Here is a 14,039-nt window from a genome sequence, read left to right as displayed (position 1 = left end):
ACTGATTGTGGGCCAGATGGTGAATGGGATTGGGAACTGGTGGAGGTTAAAAGTGACCATGTTTTTTGGCTGGATTATGCTGAGCTCTGGTCCCTTCTCTGGAGCAATTTCCTTCCCAACCACACAATTATACCAGTTTGACTGAGGAAGGGGCCCAGGGGAGGAAATTAGTGGTGGTGGCAGGATTGTGATGGTGGAGAAGGGTGCTGAAGGCCACTGCAGCTGATGCTGGTTCAAGGAATGCTGAAAGGAATGTTCATTGAATGACAGCCAACTGGTATGTCCAGCCAAATCCTATGGAAATCCTAAGTATCAGGGACAAAATTCTGCTTTCCTCCCCAATCTGCTCTGATCTCATTTATTCATCTCCCAGTGCACTTGCCAGCTTTTTGGCACAGTGAAGTGCAGTGGTAAGGCATGGAGCAGTGGGTGCTGAAAGGGAAAAAGCCTGGTGCTGGATGATAGACACCCCAATTTGGAGGCAAGCAGCAGCAAAAAAAAGGTTACTAGTGAGAACATGGTTTCCAATGTAACAGGAATGGAATAAAATATTTCAGCAGGGGAAGGTTGTAAACTAAGGCTGCTCTTCAACAGGCACAGGTCGGGGTCTTGGTAAGGATGGTAAGGAATCATGCTGTTCCTTTGTACGTGTCTCCCTCCTCCAGTGCTCCACATTTCTAGATACTAACCCAAGACTGAATTACTGCACCATAAAATGAGTTGAACCTGTTGTGACCTGAAGACTGGTTCAGTTTACAGCCAAGTCCATAATCCAAAAAGCATGAAGGATCAGCAAAGGGAAGAGGAATTAAAGTGCTGAGCAGAAGAAGTCAGCAGGTAGTCCTTAACAGCCAGCATATCATAGTGAATTATTTATTGCAGCAATGCCACTGAGACTCCACTAGCTTTTAAACCAGTATTTCCTGGAAATATTTTCTGCACCTCTTGTATAGTTGAAATCTTTTCTCCCTGTCTGCAATGCAAAGATGTCTGCAAAGGTCTTAGGAAATGATGCCATTCCAAGAAGTTCAGTTAGACATAAGTCCAGCACATTGTCTCTGACCTCACTTGAATCTGGGATGCTCTGGAGAAAGAACAGCCCTTTCTGAATACATCCTGGGGCTCAGTGACATGCTGGTGAGAGAAGTGTTACACATGCTTCATACCTCTGACAACAGAAACCAAATTGCTGTCAAATCAAACATCGTCCCTCAACATGAAGGTTTATAACCCCTCCTAAATTCCTGTTCAAAACCAACCAACTCTGGATCAAGGGTCACATTTTTAGCCCTGTCTTCAACCCTTCTAAGCCCTTGGCCTCTACTGTATCATGTGGTGAGGAGTTCCACAAGTGAGCTGGGCTCCCTATAACTGATTTGTATTTCATGATTCTTTTGCCATTCTGATTGCCCCCATGTTCTATGATCCAGTCAGGATAGAGACCAATTTGTCAGCTTCCTCCTCCCCATAGTTCACTAGTTTCTACACATTTCCCATAAATCCCTACTTTATGTTTTTTTTAAGTTACTGGTCTGTCATTCCTTCACCACAGGAAGCACAAGTTTAACCACTCCATCAATGCAATTACTGACTTGACAATGCTTCATTATGCCCTAAAGCAGAGAGGATCTCTATTTGTTCTGCAATAAAGCAGCTCTTAATTAGGCTATTGCTCTATTGCTCCTCCTGTGTAAATATCTCATTTTGCCTCTGGAATTGGGTTAGTTCACTCCATCTCCTGTTGTTTGAAAAAGGCCAAGTGACATCACACAGCAATCTTTCACTTTCTGGACACAATTAATGTGCTGATTACTTTGCTCATACTTTTGACAAGCAGGTGCTCTCTCTGATCAGACACTTAAAGCTACTGATTTTACTTGTGCTTTGCATTGCTTGATAGGATGGGTCCAGAGTACTTTCACAGCATGCTGCATTTAATCTCATGGAAAGGATAATGCTGGGAAGAAATGTCAGAAACTGATGTTCAGCTGTCACAGGGAAAATCTTTTTAAAGTTACATTTACAGCTGAATTTTGGGATGCCTCACATTTTATCTTATTTCCAAAAGTCTTTATTCTCCTGGGGTTGTCTTCAGTCAGCCACAGAATGTGAACACCGATAATGTTTGAGTCAGAGAAAAAAAGATCACCTTAAGTTTCACTGCTAATAACCTTCTGTGTGAAGAACATGGGGCAACACTATATAGAGGTATTTCTTGCAAAGAAACACCAAACACTATCAGGCTCTCCTTTAAGGTCACTTTATTTTTAGTGATAAGTTAAACAATTTCTTTGTCAGTTTATTGGCCATATGGAAGTCCTTTGGCTGTCTCTGTTAATCATTCACTCTTCAGCCTGGTGTTAATTGTTTACTAACTGTTAAGCTGTGTGCACTGAAAGATGCCTTTGGGCTCTTAAATTAGTGGCAACATCTCACTAGAAAAACAGAGGCATGCCTAGAGCTACTACAACTGCTTGAGCATGCTGGTCTCATATCTCCAGGCTATGCCACTTTTACTTCAGTACAGGGTCTCTTGGGATTGAGCTGAGTTAATCTCTACCTGCTGCTAGTTGAATAAACACCATCCACAAGCAATACAGTCACAGAGGAGGGCTGCAGTACCTTGCTTTTTCTTTCCAACTGCTCTGCAATGCAAGCAAAAAACCCCAAACCTCAATGGCTTTTTCCTGAAAACGATGGTTTTGCTCACTACAGTCTCAGAAGCTTGTGAGAGGGTGGTGCTGGCACATCCTACCTGAAGACCTGTCTCCAAAGAATTTACTTTGGTTTACCATCAATATTTGGTGGTGCTGACCCAAGATGGGTAGAACCCAGCAGGACAATGTGTCCCTTTTGTTGTGTTTTTTCAAGGCACATGGGGCCTTGAAGGGCCTTTTCTCTTCACAGGGAGGGGTGTGTAGAAGCTAAGTGTAACACAGAGGGAGATAAATCCTGCCGTCCTGGACTCTGTGTGCTGCTGCAACAAAAAGGACACTGTTCCTGCAGCCACTACTAAGCTTCCAGAATGCCTCAGCATATGGTTAAAGCAGGAGAGCAGCCATCTTTCCATACTTGATACTTCCTTCTTGTCAGCTGCAGTGGTGGATTTTGTGAAGTCTACAAAAGATCCTGTATTTATTTACCTAAGAATGAACAGCTATCAGATCATAATTGATATGGGCAAAATCTGTGTTTGAACAGGTAACATGCAGGAGGAAGCCTTTGGCAGGGCTTGCCAGTATGAGTTACCCCCTGAACATACAGGAGAAAAACATAAGTGAGAACAATAAGCCTTAATGTGATGGCTTTGGGTAGCTTCAGAGCTTCCAGAGAATTCAAACATAGGCAGCAGGCAATATAAATATAGAAGTAGAGTCACGTTAGGCTCTGCAGCCCATCACAAGCTGCATTCCAGTTTAATAGCTCTGCATTCCCATCTGAACCACCTCTGAGTAGGTGCCAGATACCCATCTCAGCTGCATCCCCAGTAAAGCTGGAGGACTTATGCCTGAGCAAGAATAACGTGAGCAAGATCAAGTTCTGGCGCTGTGTCAGCCTCAATTCTTCTCTTTGGACTCATCCAGCTTGCTGACAAACCTAGTTAGTTTTCTAGAGACACATGGCTGATTTACTCCAGCAATTTAATAAAAATGTGGGTTTGACTGACTGCTAATGGGATGGCCTGAGATAGGCTCAGCTGCTTAATGTAGGTTACAGTCTTACTTGCAAACACAATAAGAATGGAAATCTATCTAGGATGACATAATAGGAAAACATTACAATCTTGCTTCTAAGACAAGCAAGGTTGTTATATACATTTAATATAAATGTCTTCATTTCAGCTCATTCCTTGCTACAATTTTCTCCTTGTGTTTCTTCCAGGGAGATTTATTTTTCCATTGTAATTTTTCAATTTGTTTCTGGAATTGGCAATGTGCAGGAACAAAATAATAACGATCAGAAAAACCATAATGCCTTTCCCCTTCCTCCCCCCCCCCCTAATTTTACCTTACAGAAAGTTCAGTAAGGTTTACCTTTCCACTTTGTACACTAAAGACTTGAACCAGCCCATGCTGGTGTAGTGAAATGAATCAGATGCTGTGGTAAGCTCCCAGATACCAAGGTTATCAAGTGCAATTTTACAATCTAATTAGCAGGGGATTAAACATTGCACCTCACTGAGGCAGTTGAGCTGCTCTTGCCAGAGGGGTTTTACCACCTGTGTAGGTTAAGAAGCCTTTTTACCTGCTCTACAAAGGGTAAAAGCACTCGATGGAGAAATAATGAAGCCTCAGTCACTCTCTCCAAGTCCTGTTTCTGATTTAAGGTGCACATTTTGGAATAGCCCTGCCAGCAGATGGGGTTTGCAAGCATCATCTAACAGAGAAATGCTCACCTGGGCTGTCTTTTCACTGCTGTGGTCTCTGCATTATGGCAATGGACAAATTCTAACACAGAAATTCCTGCTCTGCCTTCCCACCCAATTGTCCCTCACAGATTTATGACCATTTCTGCTAAGCTACAGAAGTCTTCAAGTGTAGTTTATAGATAAGGTGACACCATGTTTTTTGGGTCTCTTGAATTTTGTACATAATTTGCAGAGAGAGAAAAAAAAAAAAGTAATTCCCAATAAAGAGAAAACTGGCATTCTATTTTTTAAGGTTATACTTGCAGAAAAAATGCAGGGTATGCCTCCAGCCCCTGGTTCCAGGGGCAATGTAAGAACTTACTTAGGTTGGTGGGGTGTTATTAAGCTCTAAAATGAGTGCTACAGACTGGACAGCCCTGAGCAGATGAGGAGAAAGTAGAGAAGCTAAGAAATGTGGCTTCTTTTAGTGGAAATATCTGTGTCCTCTCAGTGCAGAGAGGGCACCTGACCTATTTTTTTCACTCTTCTGATCTCATAATTAACAGAATGGTTTGGGTTGGAAAAGATAATCTAAAAAAAAGATAACCTAAAGATAATCTAGTTCAAACCCCTCTCCACCAACACTGTCATATCATAGCTGATAAAAATTGCTATAGCTTGTGAATATCTGAGTCCTTGTCATGGCAGGTCACTGCTTTCCTCCAAAGGAATGTTTCTATCACTCTGACTGGCTTCTGAAGGCATGTTTTAAGGACATGTCTTCCCTGGGGGGTTGGCACTAATGGGGGTATGTGGGTGCAGACACCTAGCCTAGGCATGTTGTAAACTATCATGTGTGAGTATGGCTTGCTCTGCAGGCAATGATTGATCCCAAACAGATACATCTTTTAGAGCAGAGATTCTCTGTGAAGATCTCCTTACCCCCCTCATAATTTTCTTCAATTGATAAAAAGCCCCATTAATAGCCTTCAGTGAATTAAAGTCTCCTGCTGCCTACTTAGCAGTTCTGTTTTCTACCAAAACTGAGTTTATTATAATAGAAGATGCCATCTGTGAGCACCAGACAGTGTCTGGCTTGGATGTGGTGAAGGAGGTGAAAGAAAGCCTTGGGGACCTTGGCACAAAGACAAAATGAGAATGAGAAAATGCAAAGAGGAATGCAGTACGTTAATTCAGAGTTAATTTAGTGTGGGAGCATTTGCATCCATAAAGGAGCTGCCTGGTTGCTCCAAATCATCCAGTTGTGCAGCCTGCAAGCACAACAAACAGGGTTGCTAACAGACTGTGCATGCCCACCTGCAGGGCATGTGCTCAGAGATGAGCTTTTTTTTTTATTAGTTTGCATCCTAGGTAGGAAAACCTGAACACATGGGTCTGTTAGTAAGGTGAGCTCAGGGGATCTTTTCCAGCCTTAATAATTCTGTGATCACAACCTTCCTCTTCCCAAATGGACAGGACATTCCTTAGATGGATTTCTCACAGGCAATTTGGAAGGACTGAGGCTAATTCCAAATTTCAGATGCACTGAAAGCCTCACTAAAAATAGTAATAAAGGGACCAGAATAACTAGTTATCACTGAACAAGCTCTAGTTTTGTGACTAGATCTGTGCATGCCATGCCTTGATTTGTGAACTGTTTTTTTAGGCATGTGATGAAAGTCATCTTTCCCTGCTAGCTTGATATTAACTCTTCAGTTGGTAAAATAGTTGCATATGAAATGTAATGCTTCTTCTGGGAAGAACAATGCATTTTTTAATTTGTGCAATAAATCAAAGGAGCCTTCCTGTCCCTTCCCTCTCACAGACTGTTTATGACTTGACAATACACCATCAAAGGCTGGATGAGCACCCTCAGTCCTCAGTGGATGGAAGGCCTCCCATACCAGAGAGGATTAGACCTTCAGTTCCCATTTATGTCTTATAAACCATGCAAAAAAGAAGTGTAAATTGCAAGATTAAGCGATGGTTATTTCCCCCAAGTACCACAACATTTAATAAATTAAGAGCTACTTTTGATTATTAATTCTTTGCAGACATTCAGACAAATTTGGGAGAAAACATCCTTCAAAACTGCATGAATCAATGCCAGCGTTTGGCATTTATCACACCCTCAAATCAAGCTGTAACCTGTGTAGCAAGCCCAGACCTTGACAGAAAAGTAAACACTTACCTTTCTTGGTTTCACTTTGTCATGGTAGTCATACTGAAAAATCCCCTTGTAGCTAAGTCCTAACCACCAAGGAATTCCCTGCTTGTCCTGGAAGAGAAAACAGAAAGAGTTATATTCAATAGGATGGGGAAATATTGGAGATTTCCTAGGTTGTTATTCAAGGTGAAGATTTGTTTCTAAGCAGTATCCTTGCATGTCATGGGTACTGTTAAATTTACCCCTGCTGAATTTCCTCATGCCACAAAACCCAATGATGTTTAGAAGAGACCTGTTTCATCTTCAGCCATGACATAAAAAACCATTTAAAATGCATCACCTGTGACCAAGTTACTCAAAATGCTGCCAGGGGAGCTGGGGAGGTTTGACACGGGCCCATTGTGTAGCAGTGCATCTTCCTTCTCTTTCCTGTAAATTATAAAGTCTGAACACAGAGACTGGAGAGGAAGGAAAGCGAATCACCCGGCTGACTTGAATTATGTGGATGGATTTTAGCATTAATCTTGAAAATGTTACAGTAATGGGATCTGAGAGCTACCAAGTGATAAGGTCTGACAGGCTCGGACCCAACTGCTTTGTGTCTGAGTGTGCAGTAAAATGGCCTCATGGAGTAATGGCTGATATCTGATACCAGCTGCTTTGTAATTTACTGGGCTGGAGTCCTCAATGAAATTACATCTGTTCTGTTAATGTGATAGAGGATGGCAGAGTAAAACACAGCAAAACCCTTACTCCCACATGAGGCAGAAGCAAAACCTATTATGTGCAATATTTGCTGCCTCACTGATGTCCACTGGCACTTATTGATCATGGGGAGGTCACTGGAATAACTCTGGAGTCTCTGCAGGCATGAACACCCAGCCCAGTCCTCCAGATCTTCCTTGGTCAGGAGATCTGGATGCAAAGAGCAGTGGAGGGATTGTGCCCTTTGGCAAAATGTGAGGCTAATGCTTTTTGCCAAATGCCATGTACTTTATCAGGAACAGACTAGAAACGTGTGTCCCTGAGACAGGTACTGTCTGATATTTGTGTTTTTATGGTGTGCAAGACATTACAGATGTATGAAACATCATATGATCTGTGCTGAGAGATAATGATGGAACACATAAAAACTTCAGGGATGATAAATGAGGGAATATGCTCTGGGGACTGTGGATCTAGCTTTCTTTACATGTTTATTGATTTCTCTACTTGAAAAAATAACAACTCTACACAGCTGGTCAGGCAAGGAAGTAATAATAATAATAATGATATGAGACAGAGAGATCTGGTGATAAATCATTAGACAAAGGAAATGGGAAATTTCATGAATACCTGCATGAAATCCATATAGTTAGAAGTGAAGAGCTATTTGAGGAGGGAAGCATGTTATCTCTAGGGTATGGGACCATTATTTCCTATTTAAAAGAGGTACTGTATCTGTATCCATCTACCTATATTTCAAGAGAAGGGAGCTGCAGTCTGCAAGTCATGGCTGGCCCTAGTGAGTTGCTCATGGATCTGCTGGCTGGGAAAAGTCTGACCTCCTGGATTTACAAAAAAGAGTGAAGCATTGAGTCTGCCAGTGATGTGTCTGGCTTGTCCCCTTGGTTCTGGTCCACTGGCATCACCAGAGCTTGCCACTCACTGCACATCTCCAGCACAATAGGACTGCAAGAGTTTTATCTCCAAGAACAGGATTTTCCTCTTTGGAGCTGTATTTACCAAACATTCAGTACACAGTTGAAATAAGTTTATCCTACCACAGGAAGTGAAACAAGACTTTAGTAGCAGTGTATTGTGTTCTGGAAGCAGGGTGGTTATTTCTACCTCTCCAACAACAGTTTAACTCAATAAATGAGCCTTTGTTGTAGCACGTACCTTTACTGCATAATAATGCACTCCATATGTAGGGAGGGATTCTACAATGCTCATGTAGCTGCAAAACAACACATAAGAGAATAACATGTCTGAGAAGCTGAGAGGATTATCTGAAAAAAATGCTTTAATACATAAAGTTAAGTCCATAAATACTTAAAAATAAAGCATTAGATAGATGGGAGACATAGTTACATATTGTACTTACAGCCCAGTATAAACATTTCCTGTTAAAACAAAGATCACAAGAAGTCATTCTTATGTCACTTACTTCACAATTGCTTGACCTCTTGTCTGACCATTTAGTTTCTTGTAATGTTCAATGACTCGATCCTCACTGGAAAGGAAGCAATGAGATGTTTAATAGAAAGGCAGTAATGTGACTAAGAATCTTACCAAAAGCTGAAGAGATTCTCCTGTTAACACAGCTATTGATTGAGGGTATCAAAAATTGCCAAGCAAAAGTGTTAGATGAGGGGATTTGGTGAAGCCCAGAGTAAACAATGGGGACTCACAGACTGAGAATAAAAATGGATTTGTAAGAGTTGGTTTCCTGGAAGGACCTTTTTAACTCACAGTATCTACTTGTACAGACTTTTCCCTCTCTTCAGTACTTTCCCACCTACAAATGATGCCTATGATACAACATTATGAGGCAAACAGAATGTTTGTTGGAGCTTCTCAAGCTCTGCTTTGCCCTTGCTGGTGCAACTTCTTCCCAAGCCCACCACATTCTCTGAAAACTTTCAGAGACTGGTAGCAAGTAATAGTCCCAAATCTTACAGGTTACTCCTCACTGCAACTGCACAAAACCATACACAGGAGCACCAGTGTAACTACTCTGGAGAAATCTCTCTCAGCAAAGAGTTAAATTCCTAGTGTACACTGAGTCAGTGTCTCTAACAGCAGGTTAAACAGTGGCAGGGAATGTTTCCAAGGCACTGAAATTCGGGTCCCTTAACTGTGAAAGTATTGAGTCCCTTTGCATACTTTTGAATTATGCAAACATGCATTCCTCCAGGCAGCTCCTGCCTATTGCATGGGCCAGGGCTCATCCCCAGCAAGCTTTGGACACTAAGAGGGTTTCATGGTATACATGGAGGGTGTTCCACACCACTGGGTCTCTGTGTCAGAGAACAGTTTGGGGTGTGCTTGATAAATGCATGTTGAGACATTCACCTATACACAGTGGAGTTGCAGCATCCAAGAACAGATCAGCATGACCCAAATCACAGTCTGAGAGGCATCTGGAAGCTCACTTTCAAAGAATCTCATTCCTTCCCCAGTGAATGAGTAGGAGGAGAGCACAGAACCAGACCCAGTTGATACATACAGTCAGCTGTGCCAGCAAGGCTTGCAGTATAAGCCAATGATCTCCTTTTGATGGTTCACAGCACTCTCCTTTGATTCTGACAAAGTTCCTCTCAATCCATGGCCATGCAAGTTATCCCAGGTTCTAGTAGTACCAAGTGGCTATCTAATGCCATCAGGATGTGTGTGGTTTAGGCCATGAACTGGCATTCCTCTCTCCCTGCATCTCCCAGGTCCAGCTGGGGTCCCTACTGGGGGCTCTAAAGGCAACCACATGGTTGTCCATCATGGGGTAATCCTTCCTCAGGAAGAACTGAAGCTGTTTTTATTGCTAGACACTGTGAAGGAGCAGAGCAGTGTGGGATGGTCTGGTAGATGACCTCACTGCAAGTGCTCAGAGATGCCCATGAAGACTTTGTGGAAAATGACACAGGATTTCACTGAGCCTGGATAACATGACTGTGTCTTCTCATCACTGCCCTCTCCGTATGCCTCTATGTGCCAGGCAGATCTGCAAGAAGCCAAAATTTCTGCTAGGAGATTCCCTGTCTCTCCTGGGTCCAGCCTTCATAATGCCCTCAGTGATGTCACAGGTAGAGGCTCCTGTGACATCACACACAGGATGTTCTGTTCAGTGACACATCATAAGGAGGACATGCTGTGCTGTGGACATGACAAATGAAACTTGCTGTGCACAGATGGGGTGTGGGACCTGGCACAGGGAAGCTGAGGACTGTGCATCCATCCCTGGTAGTGCAGGGAAGAAGGGAGAGGACTGGAAACACACAGGGTAGACAGCACACAACAATTCAAAGTAGATGGTTTGTTGGGCTGTCAGCAGGACCAGCTGTTCCCCCACAAGCCTGTCATTTGTCTGAGAGTAGCTCCTTTCCTCACTCCATTGCCAAAGGACTTCTCCTACTCATCCTGCAAAAATAAAAAGGCTCATTTGGGGGCAATGTGAAGAGTTGTCCCACCAGCATGCCACAGTGGGTACAGGATGCTAATTTAGTCAGTGACAAATTACATGGGTAAAGGAATGATCCAGCTCTCCCACCAAATACTTCAGAATAATTTTAATGCTTAGAAAATTATCTGTAAGCTGTAAATTCAATAGCTATTAAGCCCTATTCAGCCCAGTGATCCAAGCCAGTACCACAGATGTTATGGGTGTGCATATGAAGGCACAGCCCAAGTCTCCTGCCTAGATTATTATAAACAGGATTAGTTTTGGAGCAATAACTGAATTACATGAGTGTTCAGTATGGGAAGATCTCCAAAAAACATCATTCTTAATAAAAAAGATAGACAGAGAGGGTTTGCAGCCCTTTGAAATTACCTCTTAAAACCACGATTACATGTGGATGCAATTCTTCTCTGTCTCAGACAGGAACAAACCAGGAGTGACTTCTCAGAAAACAATAGAGTTTCTCCAGTGCAGAACATTCTTAACATTGATTTTCCACACTCTGTGCAATTTATTGTACAGCTCAAGCTCTCATATTGATGCCATTCAAGGAAGGGTTAGATGTACCTACATGCTGATTACCTAACGTGATTCCATATGTGCTCTGTTTTTTACAAATTATTATAAAATAATGGGTAATTTTATCAGACCATACCCTTTGGGTAGGGAAGTCAATCAATGGCCCGTTTCCCTCAAAAGGACAGATCAGATATCAAGGAGCATTCCTGAATAGTTGGATGAATAAAGCCATCTTCTCAACCCATACTAAAAGATGTGGGATAGTCCAGGCTCTACCCAGTTCTCCTAAACACTGTGCCTCCACTGCTCTGTTAGGATACTGATGATCTTCCTTTCCACTCTGTAATGTTTGGAGTTCTACAGATGTTAAGTGCCAGATAAATATCATCCTTGTTTATTCTTTCTTTTGGACAAAAAAAAAAAAAACCAAAAAAACCCCTGAATTATCAATCATTATCAATCAATTATTTAAGAATGGGATTTGCTGCCTTTCACCTTTTTACAACACTGGGATGGTCACACTTCGGGGAAAGAAACTCTTGATCCCAATACTCTTGATCCCAATTCATCCCATCTTTTTCAGATGGCTTCCTTGGGAGGAGGTTGTGTAGTGCTGCATTAACAAAGGGATCTGAGGTCACCTAGCTCAGATGGAGAGGTCTGTTGAAGAAATGTCTGTGGTCAGATGAATCCCACCCCAGGTGCATGACAGTCACTCCTATAACAGCTTTTTCAACTCTTTTTTTTCATTCCTACTCCCTGTGCAAAGAGGATCATCCAACACAGAGGTCACATTCTGCCTCCAGCTCTGCTAAGCCCAGCATGTGCCAGGGGAAACAAGCAGAATCATTCATGGGTCAGAAGGAGCATTAGCAGTGCTTATAAACATTCTCCCCTATCATTTCAGCTGTTCATCTCCCAGTGGCTGCCATGCTGCTACTGACAGCTGAGAGAGTGCTGGGACACTGCCTGGACCACCAGCTGATGTCTCCTCTGCCCCTGCTCTGCCTTGTTGCTGTGTCAGTGACACAGAAACTCATTCATAATGCAGGGCTGCCAGGGGATGCTTAACTAATGTGGAGACACAGAGGCTGCAGAAGCACTGCTGTCTGCCAGCTCATACAATATTCTTCCCAAAGCTGCAAAAATTAATACATGAACGGTATCCTGCAGCAGACAACTCCAATGAAGATCTTTAGAACTACCAAGAAATCCCTCCCATCCCAGCAGCTTATAGAACTGGACTGCAGACAACTTGCAAACAAATGCACAGCCAGAGTTTCTCATCATCTGATCCAGATTTTCAAAGGTAATTGTTTCCTCCCTCTCTTCCCTCTCTGTTTTAAACAGCTCTCCACTCATTGGTGTTCCTTAGTGTTGTTCTGTTTCTAACCTGATTTGTCTGTTTTGATTATATCCTCAAACTTCCTAACATCTTTATTTGCAGTTGTATCCTATTCCACTGAAGGCAACTGAGCATCTCTTGGGCCAGAGGGACCAAGAGGAGAGTCAGAGCCTCGTGTCTGTGTTCTATTAGAGAAACTAAATAGTAATTTTCAGCTGATATTTTCAGAGGTGGAATTGCTGGCAATGCTAAAAGCAAGCTTGCATTCAAAGTCTGTTGAAACCTGAGAGAAATCTATCTTTCCCCTGGGCTGTTGAAAATGCCATTTTAGCACCCACTTTTGTGCTGTAGCATCTCCTCCTTGCCTTCTTACTGACAACGTAGTACTAGGCTGCCTTGCTGGGAAGGATCTGAACTGAGAAAAAAAATGCAATGACAGTGACTGCAAGGGAGCACTGTGAATTAACACATTTTCTAAAGGTTCCCTCCAGTCTCTGTGACTAGTTTTGTGTCCAGAATAATAACTACTGTCTGTTACTTCCATGCATGGGCAAGGGAAATCAAAACTCAGGGGCCCAGCTCCTGGGCTGTGTGGGAGGACCAGAAGCTCAGCTTCCATTGAAAATTAAAAAACAAAAAACAAACCAAAACAACCCCACACCAAAAAGTCTCTTCTTGCTTCACTGGTAATCAGTGATGCTAAGAGATGCTTGAAAACAAGATATGCAGCTGATTCTTAATCTGTAGAGAGCTGGAAACAGCAACTTGATGCTATAAAATTACAACCCTCAATTTTGTTGTGATGTCTACAAACCTCCAAGAAGAGGTTACAGTGAAGGGAAAGGCCTGCAGCAAGGGTGTGCAGCCAGGAGACTACATGAAGGTGGAGCTGGAGGCACCAAACTCTGCTGATTCAGCCCTTGATGCATCTAAGAATCCAGAACTCATCCTACTGGTCTTACTGCATTAGATAGGAGAAACAGGTGATGCTTTTTCATAGTGTGTGATGGAAATGTTATTTTATTTCATGCAGATCCATCAGAGTATCTTGGTGATAATAGTTTTTACTTGATTATCTATTTTATCACCTGTTAGACCATTTCAGCTTATACAAATACAGCACAGTGTTCTTTTATTTTTTTTAAACTAACTAGAGCAATTATGCATTTCACTCCTAATGTTTTAAATGTTTCTTTCCAGATATGGAAATTCATCTGTTAGTGCTTTGTGCTAATGCTGAAGAACTGAATCATAGATCTGATCACACACAGAAAAGAACAGGATGAAATTTCTGTCCAGTATGTAATCTGCATGAGATGCAGAAGTATCAGAAAACACAGTTTTAAAAATATGCTCTCTTAGATCACTGAATGGTCTGTTCTTATGAGGCTTTTTGGCCAATTTACCAGCAGCCTCTTCTTGAGAGCACTGAGTGTTTGAGAGGCTGTTTATGAAAAAGCCACCATTAAAAAAATAATGAACTACTGATGTATAAGAGGTCTCT

The 14,039-nt window shown here is 42.2% G+C and overlaps 1 protein-coding gene across 11 annotated transcripts in view; it reads right to left on the bottom strand.

The window, feature by feature from the left end:
* FRMD4A (FERM domain containing 4A) overlaps positions 1-14,039 on the bottom strand; it is a 367,278-nt gene that overhangs the window by 49,496 nt on the left and 303,743 nt on the right. For 10 of the 11 annotated variants that reach the window (XM_071734084.1, XM_071734081.1, XM_071734085.1 and 7 more), the window contains 3 exons: positions 8,665-8,730; positions 8,397-8,454; positions 6,540-6,626 (listed from right to left, as the gene is read on the bottom strand). In XM_071734084.1, coding sequence (XP_071590185.1) covers positions 6,540-6,626; positions 8,397-8,454; positions 8,665-8,730 — 211 coding nt within the window. Of the gene's footprint in view, positions 1-6,539; positions 6,627-8,396; positions 8,455-8,664; positions 8,743-14,039 lie in introns of those variants that run through there. The other variant, XM_071734087.1, reaches the window with a different exon arrangement.

This window comes from Heliangelus exortis, chromosome 1 (genome assembly GCF_036169615.1).
Source record: "Heliangelus exortis chromosome 1, bHelExo1.hap1, whole genome shotgun sequence".
Classification (NCBI taxonomy): Eukaryota; Metazoa; Chordata; class Aves; order Apodiformes; family Trochilidae; genus Heliangelus; species Heliangelus exortis.
This window is presented reverse-complemented; position numbering and strand designations above follow the sequence as displayed.